Genomic DNA, 17,861 nt, shown 5'->3' with positions numbered 1-17,861 from the left:
CCCTCCCTTGGTCCGAATTGGACAAGGAGAGGGGGCCGGCCCCTCTCTCTCTTTTCCCCCCTCCACAAGTCCTATTCCAACTAGGATTGGGGGGGGGGGGAATCCTACTCCCAGAGGGAGTAGGACTCTCCTGGCGCGCCCTATGTGGCCGGCCAGCCTCCCCTCCCCCCCTTGATCCTTTATATACTGAGGCAGAGGCACCCTAGAACACACAAGTTGATCCACGTGATCTATTCCTTAGCCGTGTGCGGCGCCCCCAGCCACCATAGTCCTCGATAATATTGTAGCGGTGCTTAGGCGAAGCCCTGCAGCAGTAGTACGTCAAGATCGTCACCACACCGTCGTGCTGACGAAACTCTTCCCCGACACTTTGCTGGATCGGAGTCCGGGGATCGTCATCGAGTTGAACATGTGCTAGAACTTGGAGGTGTCGTAGTTTCGGTGCTTGATCGGTCGGATCGTGAAGACGTACGACTACATCAACCAAACGCTTCCGTTGTCGATCTACTAGGTAGTAGATCATACTCCCCCCTCGTTGCTATGCATCACATGATCTTGCGTGTGCGTAGGAAAATTTTTGAAATTACTACGAAACCCAACAATCATGTGCATTGCATCATCATGCTTTCGAAACTTGCATGCGTCCCGGCCTCCTCCTTCTCTCCGTTGTCCGTTCTGAGCCCAGACACACTTGCACGCGCCCGCGGCATGTCCGAAATAGTATTTTATAAGTGGCCGGAAAATATTCTCTGATTGGGTTGAAAGTTGGCGTGTGGTCTTATTATAGTGTACATAGACCGCCTGTCAAGTTTCATCGCATTCGGAGTTCGCTTGATAGCCCAATCGTTAAACTATAGCGGCATTATAGCCGGTCTAAAGTCAGACATTTTCGGTCTTCGGAAACCGTGTCGGGCTGCATCTCTCCCCTCTTCTCTCAGACCAACCTGCTCTCCACAGTCCACCTGGGCCCATGCCTACCCCTCCTTGCACAGTGCATCGAACCCCTCGCGCGCGTCCGAAAGTTGTCCCGAACCCGACCCGCTCTGTCGTTACCGTTGGATCCGGATCATCCCCAAACATCTACAGAACATCTCCTTTCTATTAATTGGACTTCCAACCTATATTTTTCTCAGCCGTCTGTTTATGATCGTAGGGACGTGGTAGACCCTAACTTAATCCCTTTGCAATATAAATAGTGGGCAACCCTAGAAATTAGGGACCTTGTCCCATCCATCCAATCCCCACGCCGCCGCCACTCCCTTTGTTTTCAACGCCAAGCCAACCAGCTTCTTCCCCGATCCAAATCCTCCTCATTTTCTCCACCCAACCAACCTAGCTCATCCCTTGGATCCCTCGTAGTCAACCTAAGCCAGCCACTTCTCGATCCCTGCGCCGCCAGCCACGCTCGGAAGGAGCCCCATGCCCTCTGCGCCTCGTCCCCAGTCGCCAAGGACCTCGTGCCCGAGGGCTTCACCGACCACCATCACCTCCGGTTGCCTCGTCGGAGCAGCAGCAGTAGTCCCGAGCGCCTGAATCCCTGCCTCCTCGCGCCTGTCGTCCAGGGAGCAGCAGCACCGCTCGACATGGTCACCAGGCCACGACCGCGCATCTCCTCCCGTCCCTCGTCCCCAATGCCCGTGTTGTCGGCCCTCTTCCACAGCTCGCCGGCGCCGCCCACAGGTGACCACCTACGCCGAGCCGCCCAGCGCTGTTCCGCCGCATCCGGCCACACCGCTAGCAAGCCCCTGCTTCCTTGCTCGCCGGCGTCCTCCTCATCTTAACGCAGATCCGTGCGTCCCTCCTTTTCCTGCACTGCCTCTTCGCCGGAGCAGAAGCTCCATCCGTCGCCGCTGCCTGCCTGCGGCCTCTGCCTTGATGCCGCCCCTGTTTCGTCCAAGGTCGAGGATGAGCCCGGTTCATCCAGTCGCGTTGACCCCATCGCCAGATCCCGTGCGCCCCTGCCCGGTCAGGTCGTTTGAGGCCACCTCCTCACGCGCATGGCCCGCAAGCCGCGCCTTGCGCCTCCAGGCTCAGGTGGGCCTCAGCCCGACGTGACCAGCCCCCGTTCCCTGTGCACTTTTGGGCCGGCCAGTTTTGGGTCGTTCGTTTTTTTCAGTTGGTAGCAAATTATTAATTTCTCAAAGCATTGCATATTTACATAACTGCCCCTATTTTTAACTGCTAATAACTTTTGAACCATGCATCCATTTAAAACATGTCATATATGTAACATGGCTAGAATTTCATCTAGTTTAATAATTTGCAACTTTCATCTATGTTTAAAATGTTTAAACTGTTGTTTGCATGTTTTTGCATAAATGCCATGCTAAAATGTTTTAATTCATAACTATTTAACCGTAGCTCCAAATTTAATAATCTTTATATGTATTTGGGGTAGAAAATGCCTAGTTTAACACGGTGCATTTACTTTGCATGTTTAATAACTCTAAAATATTGTTTAGGGCAGAACAGTGCCATAACCAAAATATGCACATGAGGATTTTCCGGACTTGTTGTTTTGTTGTTCCGGCCTCATTTAAACTTGCCTAGATAGGTAGTTTTGTTTTGCTTCACCCCTTGCCATGCTAAACAGCATTGAATATTGTTGAGTACATAAACGAGATCGAACTAAATAAATTGTTGTGGTGTTTCGTCAATATGCAACTCGTTAAACCGGACATGCATCATCTCCACTTAATTTGTAGAATTACTTGTGCACTTGGCCATGTCATGCTTTATTAAACCGGACATGCATCATACTTGTTGTGCATCATGCCATGTTGTTGTAGTGGTTGTTTACTATGTTGTTTGCTTCTTTTCGGGTTGCCTTTCTTGTGAGCTTCGGTTCCGTTCCGGAGTTGTGAGGATCCGTTGGCTACGTCCGTTTGTCTTCTTCATGGACTCGTCCTTCTTCCTTGCGGGATCTCAGGCAATATGACCATACCCTCGAAATCACTTCTATCTTTGCTTGCTAGTTGCTCGCTCTTTTGCTATGCCTATGCTGCGATACCTACCATTTGCTTATCATGCCTCCCATATTGTTAAGCCAAGCCTCTAACCCACCTTGTCCTAGCAAACCATTGTTTGGCTATGTTACCGCTTCGCTCAGCCCCTCTTATAGCGTTGTTAGTTGCAGGTGAAGATTGGAGTTTGTTCCATGTTGGAACATGGATATTTTGTTGGGATATCACAATATCTCTTATTTAATTAATTCATCTATATACTTGGTAAAGGGTGGAAGGCTCGGCCTTATGCCTGGTGTTTTGTTCCACTCTGGCCGCCCTAGTTTCCGTCATATCGATGTTATGTTCCCAGATTTTGCGTTCCTTACACGGTTGGGTTATAATGGGAACCCCTTGACAGTTCGCTTTGAATAAAACTCCTCCAGCAAGGCCCAACCTTGGTTTTACCATTCGCCACCTAGCCTTTTCTTTTCCCTTGGGAGTCGCACTCCCGAGGGTCATCATTATTTTAACCCCCCCCCCCCGGGCCAGTGCTCCTCTGAGTGTTGGTCCAACCTATCAGCCGCCGGTGGCCTCCCGGGGCAACTCTGGGTTGGCCTACCGGAAGTTTGGACAATCTGAGTGTGCCCTGAGAACGAGATATGTGCAGTTCCTATCGGGATTTGTCGGCACATTCAGGCGGCTTTGCTGGACTTGTTTTACCAATGTCGAGGATGTCTTGTAACCGGGATGCCGAGCATGATCGGAATGTCTTAGGAGATGGAATATCCTTCATTGACCGTGAGAGCTTGTGATGGGATAAGTTGGGACACCCCTGCAGGGATTGATCTTTCGAAATCCATGCCCGTGGTTATAGGAAGATGGGAATTTGTTAATGTCCGGTTGTAGAAAACCTGAAGTTGAACTTAATTAACATACATCAACCGCGTGTGTAACCATGATGGTCTCTTCTCGGTGGAGTCCAGGAAGTGAACACGGTGTTGGAGTTATGCTTGACGTAGGTTGTTGTAGGATCACTTCTTGATCATAGTTTCTCGATCGTGCTTTGCCTTCTCTTCTCGCTCTCTTTTGCGCATATGTTAGCCACCAAATATGCTAGTCGCTTGTTGCAGCTCCACCTCATACCTTTTATCCTACCTATAAGCTTAAATAGTCTTGATCGCGAGGGTGTGAGATTGCTGAGTCCCCGTGACTCACAGATACTTCCAAAACCAGTTTGCAGGTTCCGATGATATCGTGCAGGTGACGCAACTAAGCTCAAGGAGGAGCTCGATGAAGATCTTGTCCTTTGTGTTGCTTCGTTCTAGTTGATCAGTAATGGAGCCCAGTTGGGGTAGGCCAGGGATCTGTGTAGCTTTTGGAGTAGTCTTATTTTATTTTGGTTCCGTAGTCGGACCTTGATTGTATCTGGTTGATGTAATGCTTTTTTCATGTAATTGTGTGAAGTGGCGATTGTAAGCCAACTATGTATCTCTTTCCCTTCTGTATTACATGGGTTGTGTGAAGATTACCTCACTTGCGACATTGCTTTCAATGCGGTTATGCCTCTAAGTCGTGCTTCGACACGTGGGAGATATAGCCGCATCGAGGGCGTTATAGAAGGAGACCTTGATGACGGCTCCGGTGACCGAACGGAGGAGGGGGCTATTGCAAAGTACGGTGACCGTAAGCCTGTGCTGACTAGCTAATTGATGCATTAATTGTTTTGGTATGTACATATATTAACTCTTCTTCCTTCTTTTATAGCCCTCCGGATCGAGCCAAACTTTAGTAACGAGACGAGGCCCGAAGAAAATTTGCGCCAGGATGAAAGGTTCACGATCACAGCAATCACGGACGATGGCCAACCGATTGAACCCAGGCGGACCAAGGATGCATTTTTTGCTTAGTGTAGAGCTATTGTTAGGGACAGCATCCCGATCAGCATCCAGCTATGGAATAAGCCTAAGAACAAAGACCCTCAAGTTTCTTATGTCACTAATAGAGAGAAAGATTGTCTTTGGACCTCGCTGAAGGCAAATTTCACCCTACTGCCAGAGGAGGATCCGGGTAAGCCAGTTATAGAGCCATTGGTCAAGGCGTGTGCTCTTAGGAAGATGGCAGATCTATTTAGGAGGTGGAAGAATGAGTTGAAATTACCGTATGTCGACAAAGTGAAGACTCTAAAATTCACCAGTCGATTTGAGAAGATAAGAGATCACTGGCCCGCATTTGTGGCCTACAAGACATTGGACGGGAGTAAGAAGATGTCAGAGACAAACAAGAACAATGCTGCAAAGAAGAAGTTTCACCATCGCACGTGGTTAGGTGGCTACCTCAAAGACCGGCCGTTGTGGGACAAAGCTGAGAATGACCTACTTGCTAAAGGGGTCGAACCAGAGACATTGAACTAGCCAGACCGTTCAAGGACTTGGTTCTTCGGGGTTGGGGGAACCTTGGACCCTAAAACAGGGAAGTGCGTTTGGACGGACGAGCAAATTGCAACACCCGTCAACAAGCTTCAGAAGTGTATCACCGCAGCACAGCAAGGGACGTTCATTCCCGATAGAGAGAATGACGAGCTGACCGAGGCCCTCGGGAATCCTAAGCACCCTAGACAAACACGAGGCATGCCAGGCTCAGTTCCGTGGAAGGTTGGGTTTCCCGGCGCAGGCGGTTACAAAACCCAGGAGAGGAAGAGGAAGCTAAAGCAGAGCGAAATGCAGAAGCTGAATGCAAGAGTACAAAAGCTAGAGGAACAAGTTGAGAGCCAACGAGCTGCCAGAGCTACCCCGCCATCTCAGCGGAGAAACAGTGTGGCTCCCACCGAGCTCGTTCAATAGCCCGACTTCATGGCTCCTAGCTACCCCGTGGATGCTATCACGGAGGCTCAACATTGCCAACCTATGACGCAATGGCAGAACCTCAAAGTCAAGGTGGTTGTCAGCTCTGTTGCACCTCCTCAACCCGGCGGAACTTTTCACTACCGTCCGATTCCACATGGCTATGCTGTTGTGATGGTGGATGAAGTAACGGAGGGATTTGAGGAGCTCGAGCTTAACCACCCTACAGGTGAAGGGGAGACTCAGCTGGGTCTTGCTCTGAAGACTCCATGTCTATGGCAGAAGGAGCACATCAAGCTTCCGAACTGTTCGCCTCCGCCTTCTCCTCCTCCTCCTCCTCCGGCGAGTCGGGGCACTCCGCCTCCTCGTCCTCCTCCGGCGAGTGATCAGGGCACTCCGCCTCCTTCTCCGGCTGCTCCGGCATGTGATGCTGGCACTTCGCCTCCTCTGGCGCGTCCGAGCAGTCCGCCTCCTCCTCCACCTCATCAGCAATGGTGGAAGACAGACGCCACCGCTCCGGCTACTCTGGCACGTTGGAGCACTCCGCCTCCTTCTCCACCTCGTAAGCAACGACGGAAGAGAGACGTCGCCGCTCCGGCGGCTAGCAGTATAGCCAGAGGCGGGAGGCAATACAGATACGGTCCATCTCTCAAGACTCCTGAGAAGTTACCATACGAGAGGACCGTGGAGGAAAACGCGGAGATCTGCGAAGCCCAAGTGAGGGATTTTTTTGCAAAGAAACCTCTACCTTCGAAGGAGACGATAGATCCGGTGAAAGCAAAGCGCACTATCAATTCCCTGAAGCGACCACCACCACCTCCACCGGATGACAACCATGTTCGCTTAAAAAGACATTGGAAGATGCGCGTCGGTTGGGAACTACTTCAAGTGATAAAAGGTTAGCAGAACGAAGAAGTGGGAAAAAAATCCCCAGCTCGGCGAACAGGCGAACCAATCGTGTCCCCCACTCAAGGTGTCTAGTGGTATCGTCGCAAATCTACCGGGGATGGTGCCCGGTATCAATCCTGCTGATTACCTGGCGATGATATAGTGTTTAATACAATGGAGGTGGACCAATTCAGATACCAGTACGGCAAACCTCTTGTCAATGACGGAAATCCTCCTCTAACGATGATGATGCGATGATTACCTGCAGCAAGTCTGGAAAGGATGCTTTCATGATGAGAATTAAAGAGGAGCACGACTTCGTTGGACAAAATCTGATTACTGTTGATTTTGACGAGTTTTTCCAAAAGGCCCTCGAGAAATCACTCATGGCTTGCTACTGTCTGTAAGTACTATTTTTATAATTGAGTCTCTATATATAGCTCAACTCTTTCATTGCATGTATATATATAATTATTCTCACTATATTATTCAGATTGAAGATCGTCGAATGTAAAAAAACACAAATCTATGACATTGGATTCATTAACCCAAATGTCATACGTGAACGGACGGTTAAACACAATGTCTCAGAAACCAAGGACAACTTGCTACAATCGTTGCTCAAAAATCAAAGCAAATATAAAATACTCTTTCCTTACAACTTCAAGTGAGTATTACTATCTTGTGCACATTCGGTTTCTCTTATTACTTGAGGTTATAGTAATGTATCTGATGAGTTATGCATGCGTCTGCAGCTTCCACTTTATTATCCTAGAGATTAAGCTTGAGCAGGGAGAAGTAACTTTCTTAGTCTCGAGACGAAAAGATCCCTAAGACTATGCGAACATGACTCGAATGCTCCAGAAGTAAGTTCGATCGATCATTATCGCACCATATCGGCAACTTTGTTCATTTCCTTATATCAAGTAATTATTTTCTTTGTCTCGCAGTGTTTGGAAAGAGTTCACCATAATTTCTCCGGGACTGCCGATCGAGCTGCGATTTAAACACCCGAAAGTAAGTACTACTATCTAATTCCGCGCATGTCCCATTGATTCTAGCTAGTTTCATCAATACCATTTAGCATGTTTGCTTATCAGTTTGATTGACCTCTATTTCTCGTAAAGTGCTTGTGGCAGGAAGCCGGAAAATGATTTCTGTGGATACTACGTTGGCGAGTTCATCTACAACGCGACGGCCTCTAATAAGCGGGGCTACTCTGAAAAACAATATGAAGTGCGTAAGCAAAAATATTCACAATTTTATTTTATTACCATCATTTGTGTTGAGTTTGATTTGTACACATGTATTGACCCCCTTATTCAATTTAGATCTGGCAAATGCGGGATGAACTCCTACCACATGATCTCATACGAGCAATTCTAAGAGGAATTGACGGAATTCTTTCTTAACCATGTCATCAATCCAGCCGGAGAATAACATATGGCACTTGACTTCAGATATTAGAGATTGTAAGAGATCTTATATTGTATATATGTTTATTTCTGTAATATGTTTTTTTTTCTACGAGGGCTAATTTGGGTCGCCCTCCCGTTAGGCGCATCTGCTGATCTAAATAAAAAAACCAACACGTGCATCCGTCTGGTTGACCCAATTAGACAAAAAACAAACAAAACGCGTGTCTGTTTGGATCGACTACTCTAAGTAAACTTACACTAGGACACGCACGGTCACAGGATTCTAAGCGATCAAACTGCGCGTCCGGCGGAAGACTCGGCCAGACTGCCGGCTATAAACGTTTCCTTTTGTACCATGATCTACAAAATACGTACAGAAGAAAAGTCTAAGGCCACGTGGAGGGATTCCCCCTTTTAAGAGCTGTGGTCATCCTGGGTTCCCGACACAAAGTTTCGAGCAGGCAATAGAAGGCCGCGCAGCGCAGTTGGTTCCACTCCTCCACGTAGCACGTCTGAGACAATGTCCGATTGCATGAAGAAATCCCTCCTCTGGCTGCTGCTCCTGAGCTGCTGCTCAACGCCGTGCTCCGGCTCCGGCGACGAGCCCGACGTCCGCTGCCTCAAGAGCTTCCTGCGATCCGTGGTTGATCCCGGGGGCGCACTGAAATCCTCGTGGAATTTCAACAACGCCACAAAGGGTTACATCTGCGGCTTCACCGGTGTAACGTGCTGGTCCGCTGACCAGCACAGGGTCTGGTCGCTGCGCCTCAGCGGCCTGGGGCTCCAAGGCCCCTTCCCCCGGGGACTGCGGGACTGCGCGAGCATGACCGGCACCCTCGACCTGTCGAGCAACAGCTTTGCCGGACCGATCCCCGCGGACATCTCGCTGCAGCTCCCGTTTGTAACGTCTCTTAACCTCTCGTACAACGGCTTCCGGGGGCCGATCCCGCAGGGCATGGGGAAGATGGGGGAGTTCCTCGCCCACGTCGACCTTGGGCACAACCAGCTCAGCGGCCAGATCCCCTTGGAGCTGTCCAGGCTTCGTTTTCTGGCCTCGATGAACGTTGCGAACAACTCGTTGTCCCGGCCGATCCCGGCTTTTCTGCAGGGGTTTCCGGCGGCGTCCTTTGCCGGCAACGACGGGCTCTGTGGCGCTCCGTTGGATCGTCGTTGCCCCGCCTCCGCAAGGAGTCGAATGCAAATCAGCGGCGAGTCGAGTGTCGGGGCGGCTGTCGGGTTCGTCCTGGGCTTTTTGGTGGCCTTCTACTTCCCGCAGTGGTTCTCCCCGAGGATCCACCCCTACGTCTACCGCTTTCTCTGAAGATTCCCCGTTCATAGAATTCCAGGAAGCCGGATGAGCACTTTGGACTGTGGTTTCAGCTTTTTTTCATGGAGGTAACGTATATTTCTTATTTCTTATTTAGAAAAGGAGGTTAAACCCTCGGCCTCCGCATCAATCGATACATACAGCCATCTTTATTAATTAATAGGAAAGTGGCACGCTCGATGCACGGGCTAGATTTTTCTAATGATTTTTTTAAGGATGATTTTTCTAATGATTAATAGTGAGAATATATTGTTTGGCACTCAACATCTCATTTGAAACTTAAAATCTCACAACAGTTTTAATATTCTCCAGGAATCAAATTGGTTATATGGTGTGGGCATTACGATGGTCATCTTAAAAATCATATAGCATAATCAAAAATAATAATGCTTGAGAAAACCCCATAAATTTTTATTACTGTTTGGGTATTCATAGGAAAACCATTTTACATATAATTTAGAAGATGTCTCACTTTGTCGATGTTTAGAAATTAAGTATTTATCAGTTTATTCGCTCAGGTGCAATCATATTACATACAGTGTGTTTAGGTATTAAAATATGAAAAACAAAGAACTATGGGTTTTGATCCTTTACTTAATACAGGATTCGCCAGATTAATGGTTGAATATATTTTTTAGCGTTTCGTGGTCAAAGTCACCTTCCTTTTATATAAAAATATGGATCCTACTATCATTTTGGAGAAGTTAACATATTGAGAATCATAATTAAGTTAGAATTTCTATGAAATTCTATATCAATACAAATAATGAAACTTTGTATGGCTTTTTCGTGAGAATTTTGAGCATACCAATGTTTTAATTAAATTGTGATTCAGTACATATTACATGATGTTGTGATCATAAAGACTTTTGATTGCTATATGAAATATATAGGAGCAACCAAATAATGTACTGACATAGGAATAATGGTTATAAACTCATATGATATCTTTTAGTAGAGAAGAACTGGACCTTCATATAATCTATTTCTCTATATAAAAAATAAAGGTCATTTTTTTAGAGTAATAATTTTATTTAATTCATTCAAACTCCTATTTAATGATGAACATTGATAAAATGTTGTCATGAATACTGAATCAGTGAACTGTATGTGGAGGAGGCCAAGTGTCGGTGTCAAAATCGACGGATCTCGGGTAGGGGGTCCCGAATTATGCGTCTAAGGCGGATGGTAACAGGAGGCAGGGGACACTATGTTTTACCCAAGTTCGGGCCCTCTTGATGGAGGTAAAACCCTACGTCCTGCTTGATTTATTCTTGATGATATGAGTATTACAAGAGTTAATCTACCGCGAGATCGGAGATGCTAAATCCTAGAAGCTAGCCTATGGTATGATTGTATATTGTCCTACGAACTAAAACCTCCGGTTTATATAGACACCGGAAAGGGCTAGGGTTACACAAGGTCGGTTACAAAGTAGGAGATATACATATGAGAAGTCCATCGCTGCACGCAGCGGCAGCTGCACGCAGCGCATCCACGGCTGGCACATCATCGTGATTAGGACCAGTCGAAGTGCTACTTCGAGTATGGTGCACCGCCGACGAGTGTTATGTTTCGTATATGTTGTATTCGTTGTACTGTGAACTGACAGTCGGACTGACGCAGCTACTGCAAGCACTGCGCATGTGCAGGCGAGAGGACGGAATACTACCGTTGCACCACGCACTGTATAACGTAAGCACTTTACCCAGCTGCATGTATTTAAGGCCCATGCACCAGCCGTTGTCAGTACCGATCGTTTTGCACGCACACAAGCACCTCTGCGTTGCCGCGTTCCGTCGACGTCGCCGTGCCGCGATGTCCCAGAGCTCATCCTCCGCTCGTCGTCTCTGGACACCCCCGCCACCGCTGCCATTGATCCTGTGCCCGAGGTGTGCCGGGACGAGGATTACCTGGTTTGTCTCCGGGACAGACCGGAACCCCGGCGACCGTTTTTACAAGTGCCCGAACCAGGGTGTAAGTCTGTTTTTGATTTGTCGTTTCCGCTTTTGCTTTGTGTCTTCTTGTTCATCATTCGGTTTTTGAACCAACGCAGAACGGAGGCCCGTGCAACTTTTGGTTGTGGGAGGACCAGTACGCCTTCTTCATCACTGGCGTGGGCATCAACCTTCTCATCGAGGCGGCCGGAGGTGGGAGCAACGTGATGTTCGGCATCGGCCGCGCCATGGAAGATGTACGCATCGCAGCTAGGAACACCATGATCATTTGCTTGTTCATGCTCATGCTGTTGTTTGTGGCGGGCAGTAATGTTCCAAAGAAACCACACGCGACAGCCTCGGAAGAGCATGATTGTAGAACTAATGAATTTAGCAGCCCTTGTGCATTAGTAGCTCGGTGCGACTAGCGGGGTGCAATACATGTTTTATGTAATCACCGGTGTTTTAGTTAATCCCCAATTAGATGTAACTAGTACAAATGCCCGTGCGTTGCACCGGGCAAGAAAAAAGACACAACCTGCTTCATGTGCCAAAAATCGTATATCCCTCACAACATTATTGAGAAATTAATAAACTGTTATGTGTCAGACGACTTTTCTGCGTACGCGTGCGGAGGGCACATGTGGCAGCGGCCGGTTGGTCAAAAAGCGCATGCACCGCATGTCAGAGGAGAGGAGGACACGCGGCTGCCGCAATTCATGAAACAAAACGCTGCCTCACATTGCGGCCATCCCCTCCCCTGCTTGCGGCACCGTACGTCAGGAGATACGCCCATCTGTGAAACAGAGCATCGGAGAAGCGCCCGCTCTCGCCGGGTGACGTATCAGGCGGCGGCTCCGCCGAGCAGCGAGGTACGGTCTGAACCTCAGGCCCCCGGCGCTTTCCGCAGCTCCCCCCACGACTAGACTAACTCCCGTGATGCTTCTCCGCCCCTTGCAGATTTGTCGATGGGAGAAGAACTCCATCTCAGTGGGCAGATCCAAACTCCGGCCGCCATGGCGAGATAGGGAGAGCAGCAGGTAGACGGCGGAGAAGCAACAGCTCCCGGAATCAGCATGAGCATAGACAGCCGGCACAGGAAGCAGCCCGCTCGCTGGTGCTGTTCTCGCAGCTCAGCGTGTTCTTCGCCCACCAAGACGCAAAAAGGGCTCGTGCGAGACGCAGCGCATGCGACTAACCTGTGTCCTCACCAACACGTCCATTCCGTACATAGCTTATCCGGTCAGACCCCCGGGCCCGTGGAGCAGAAAAACAATGTCCCACTCTGCACGCCGTGCGTGGCACGTCCCTCTCCCGTGTCAGAAGGTACGACGACCCGAGCCCACTGGACGGACGAGAGGCAGTGTATTTGTCTGTATCAGTGATGTATCTCCTTTTTACCCCTTTTGCAAATCAACTTGCACGCATCACCACGTGAACGTGCTGCCGCCGGATAACTGCGTGCAGGACATCCACTCTCATATACATATCCGTATTGCCTAGCTTGCCTTTCACGCCAAGTAGAGTCTCATCCGGACACGAGACGAAGTCTTCAATCTTGTATATTCATAGTCCAACAGTCCGGCCAAAGGATATAGTCCGGCTGTCCGGAAACCCCCTAATCCAGAACTCCCTCGGTAGCCCCTGAACCAGGCTTCAATGATGATGAGTCCGGCGCGCAATGTTGTCTTCAGCATTGCAAGGCGGGTTCTTCCTCCGAATACACCACGGAAGAATTTGAATACAAGGATAGTGTCCGACTCTACAAAATAAGTTTCACATACCACCATAGAGAGAATAATATTTCCACAAATCTAATCTGCTGACACGTTTTGACAATATGACATTATGCCATGGCCCGGTGATTATTCGAACCGTTTCCTTTAACTAGCCCCGCACATAACGCGAGGCAGTTCCTTGACACGTCTTGTCAAAGCAGAGATCCTGTCCCCCTTATTACGGGATTCTCATCAATACGGGCGTGGGTAACCCAACCGCGCCATCGATTACGACGCTTGGGGGATAAGAGAGTTTTACCAGGCTAGTGGGGGCGCATAGTTTCGGCCGCCTTTATAAAGGGATAAGGTTTAACCTATTTCTATCCACGCCTTCTTCTTCCTTGCTCATCCATTCTTGCACACTCAAGCTCCAACGCCCAAGTCCACATCCTTCTCCTCAACCTTCTCCAAACATGTCCGGAGCGAGAGGCAAGTGGATAGCGTCCTCCGTCACGGAGGGACACATCAAAAAGTTGCGCGGGGCCGGATACCTAGCCGCAAATATCGCGCATGGGCTGCCCGCTGCGGGGCAGATCGTCCCTACCCCGGAACCTCACGAGATGGTAGTTTTCCTCCACCACTTCCTCCGCGGACTGGGGTTTCCCCTCCATCCATTCGTCCGCGGTCTCATGTTCTAGTACGGGCTGGACTTTCATGATCTGGCCCCGAACTTCATCCTCAACATTTCGGCGTTCATCATCGTGTGTGAGGCTTTCCTCCGCATCCGGCCCCACTTCGGCATGTGGCTGAAGACCTTCAATATCAAGCAGAAGGTGGTGGGAGGTCAACAAGCAGAATGCGGCGGAGCCATGGTGGGCAAGATGCCCAATGTTATATGGCTTGAAGGCTCCTTCGTGGAGACCATAAAGGGGTGGCAATCGGCGTGGTTCTACATCACCGAGCCGCGCGACACCAACTGGGTGGCGGCCCCCGAGTTTCGATCCGGAATCCCCACGCGGCTCACCTCCTGAAAAGAGAAGGGTTCATCGGTGGAGTTGGACGGACTCCAGAAATGTATCCGGAATATGGCAAGCAAGAATCTCAAGCTTGTCAACATAGTCCAGGTCATGCTCATCCGTCGGATCCTCCCGTGTCAACAACGGGATTTCAACTTGTGGGAGTTCGACCCGGCCCAGCACCAGACTCTGAGCGAGCTCTTCGACACGATGCACAAGGACGTCCGGACGGTGCTGTTCAAGGGCGTCGAGGTCCCTCCCTCTCTCACCAAGGACCGCGGGCTAAGCACGAAGCGCCGAGTGCATTCGGTGAGTTCTATACATCCGGTAGGATATTTATTTCCCCTAGCTTAACTATGTGCGGGGTCTGAGCTCCATGCCTTTGACAAGACTGGGTGGAGACGTCTGTTGACATGGTTTTTGACCAAAACAAAATAAAGTGCAAATACTGTACCAACAGTTAGATAAATGCAAATGGAAAAAATCTATTTAATAATGAAAGGAAACAATCTAAAAATCGTCAATGGTTCAAAGCAATGGCTGATGAAAATAATATTGCTGAATGTTGATATTACGGACATCGAAAAGAGCCGGTAATTATAAAATGTGATCAAAAAAATAATAATCATCAAGTTGTTGTCCTAAGGAAATTATAGAGGACCAATAGCTTGCGCACGTGTACCGTCACCGGCAGTAGAATCCTAATGTCAACATAAAAACCCGGCATCTTAGACGGGCGCCGGTATGGACAAAATATAACACGTATGAGCACGACCCTACCAAAATGTCATTGTGAATTAACTAAATTTATAGAAAATATAATCTAAAGCCAATAATAACATTGAGTCATTGGATAACGCGTGTAAACGAAAATACACGTATACGCTGTAAGTACGTGACATGGCCTATATAACCAGATACTAATGGATTTTCTCTTTTTCCTCCTGATCCATGCACATGCATGCATGTGTATTAGGCTCAATGGGCCCAAGCCCAACCATGCTATACGTATCAATTACGGGAGACCAAGTCTACAAAGTGAGTGACTGATGGGACTTTGCCAGTTAATTAGTGATTAAAAAATAAAAAAGGTAAGGAGCAGCCCTGCTCCCACGATCCATCAGCACGATCCCACGATCTCGGGCGTGGGTGCGCGCGTCCAGCTGCAGCGCTGCACGCCTCCCTCCCTATAAATACCTGCTCGTCCAACGTACAGGGGGTTGGACTCATTTAATCTCTCGGTCTTTCAATCCATCCATCTCTTCCCTGCTAGCCACATATAGAATACATACAAACGCACCAAAAGAATGAAAGAAGGCAGGCAGGCGTCGTGCTTGCTAGGAGTTTGAAGGTGAGATTCAATGGCTCTCCTCTAGCCCCTGGTTTGGCCATTGTGGTACAGTCCAGGGAGCTTTCTTCTTCCTCCCTTTCCAAAATTTTTGTCCTTGATTCGGCCATCACGGTACAAATCAAGGAGCATATTTCATCTCCCAAAAAATGCTTTCCTTTAGTACGGCCATTGCGGTACAGACTAAGGTGCATGGTTTAATCTATCTCAAAATTTTGCCTTTGGTTTGGCCATTTGGGTACAGTCTAAAGAGCATGTTGCATTCATCCCAAAAAATTTCCTTGGTTCGGCCATCGTGGTACAAACCAAGGAGCATGTTATATCTAGCCCAAACTTTTGCCTTCGGCTCGGCCATCGCGGTATGAGTCAAGGAGCATGCATGGTTCTTGTAAGCACGGTTCCTTTAAATGTTACGTGCGCTTCGTCCTATTGATCTCCGTCTTCGTTCGGTCCCTTTAGCGATACAAGCCAAGATGAACGCCTCGTTCCTTGGTTTGGTCCCTATACATGGATATGAATCAAGAGTGTCATAGGTGCGAAAACCTCATAAAAATTGACCTAATTTGGTCATCATAAAAAATGAATATGACTAAGTTGGAATGAAATTACAGACACATTAAACTGAACTCACGATAATCTCTTGTTTGGTTGCGCTACGGGCATTATGTGTCATGCTAGTTGCAATACAAATAAGAGCACGAAAATATGTTCCCTCACTTGATTACGCTGCACGTGGGCATTATCTTAATGCCACGCAGTGTTAGTAGTAATACGAGCAGGGCAAGACTTAATTAAAAATGTGTTCACGATACACACCTAGAAACCAAATCATGCAAGATGAATGATAAAACATGTTGCATAAAAAACCAATCTTACTTGGTTGCGCTACGCGTGGGCATTATCATAATGCTACACGGTGTTAGTAGTAATACAAGTAAGAGAAAACTAATTAGAATATTCAGGCCACATATTTGGTCCAAAGTCAAATAAAATATGGCATGAAATGCTCCAATGCTATAAGAGCCTAAACTATTAGCATCGTCATAAATGGATATTACAAACTCACTTTACTTGGGTTATGCTACACACGAGCATCAATGAAATGATGCTATGTGGAGTTAGTGCTAATACCATGTAAGGTATAAATATAAACAAAAATGATAGATGTCATATAACTCATGCAACCATAATGGCTCCACAAACCTTTGCTTGTTATGCTGCACGCGGGCATTATCTTAGTGCTACGCGGTGTTAGTAGTAATACAGGTAAAGCAAAACTTAATAAAAAAATAGGTTCACTCCATATCCACACATGCATACAAAATTCATACAAAATACGCGATAAGGAATATTCCATGTAGCCCACATAGGCTTTAAACAAACAAAAATATCATAAGCAAATTCCACTCAGGACAGGCTTGATACTGGGCGGACTTAGTCAACAAAATATGGCACATATCATATGCACCATAAAAAGCATCAATATTGTGTCAGAAAGCTTCAGTCCATTACGCTACACACGGGCACCACAATCAGTGTCGCGCGGTGATAGTAGTAATGTGATGATGCAAAACTTATTAAAATTGGCATGTCACATATATCCATGCCACCAAAACGAAAGATGTCATATAAAATTCCCAAAGAAAAATATATATACATATCCTATATGCCAAACGTAGGATAAAACTATGCCTAGCCAAAATCAACCTGCATTCCGCATATAAATGAGGTTGAACACGCACAAATGGTTGCATGCTAGGAAATATATTCCCAAACATCATATATAAAATTGAAGAGGAGTACTTGCATGGAACCAAACTTCAAGCTCACCAAGCAGGAGTTCGTCGTTGACAGCGAAGGGGGTTTCTCTTGTAGTATATTGTAATAGGAATGTGATGCAATCCTATGTAATAGAAATGTTGGAATTCTTAATCAGAGGTTTTCTCTTTGGAGATGTAATTAACAGATTTTTTATGTAAATGTAAGAGTTCTGGAAATAAAGTACCTGCAATGTTTGATCCTATTTTTATTGTATGCATCTACGCATTTAAATTATTAACTCTATATCAATGACATGGACGCGTGTCTCACGCCCACTATTTTCCCGTCATCAGATTTTGGCACGCCTGGTGGGACATATTTCTCCCCTCATCTTCGAATTCCAACATAGGATTGCAACACATGAATTTCCATAGTACATAAAACATAAAATATTATGTATGCATACACGGAAAAAAAGATGAAGCAAACTATTATATGGTTTTCTTTAGTTTGAAGGTATGGAAGGTCAAGTACCGCAGTCGGTCATGCTCCACATTGGAGACATTTGGCTTGATGTGCCAGTTGGTCCATGTGCGGCTTCAACAAATCAGCATCTGGATAATATGATTGCATCACCGACTGAACATGACCAAGGATTGGAAG

General features: G+C 47.5%; 1 protein-coding gene across 1 annotated transcript; it reads left to right on the top strand.

Moving 5' to 3' along the window:
- The first annotated feature begins 8,615 nt into the window (after positions 1-8,615).
- LOC123146962 (probably inactive leucine-rich repeat receptor-like protein kinase At5g48380) lies at positions 8,616-10,656 on the top strand. The gene is made up of 2 exons (XM_044566217.1): positions 8,616-9,486; positions 10,519-10,656. The coding sequence occupies exon 1, from the start codon at positions 8,624-8,626 to the stop codon at positions 9,410-9,412; it is 789 nt and encodes a 262-aa protein (XP_044422152.1). The 5' UTR covers positions 8,616-8,623; the 3' UTR covers positions 9,413-9,486; positions 10,519-10,656.
- Positions 10,657-17,861: the final 7,205 nt, after the last annotated feature.

Source organism: Triticum aestivum, chromosome 7A (assembly GCF_018294505.1).
Source record: "Triticum aestivum cultivar Chinese Spring chromosome 7A, IWGSC CS RefSeq v2.1, whole genome shotgun sequence".
In the NCBI taxonomy this organism is placed as follows: Eukaryota; Viridiplantae; Streptophyta; class Magnoliopsida; order Poales; family Poaceae; genus Triticum; species Triticum aestivum.
This window is presented reverse-complemented; position numbering and strand designations above follow the sequence as displayed.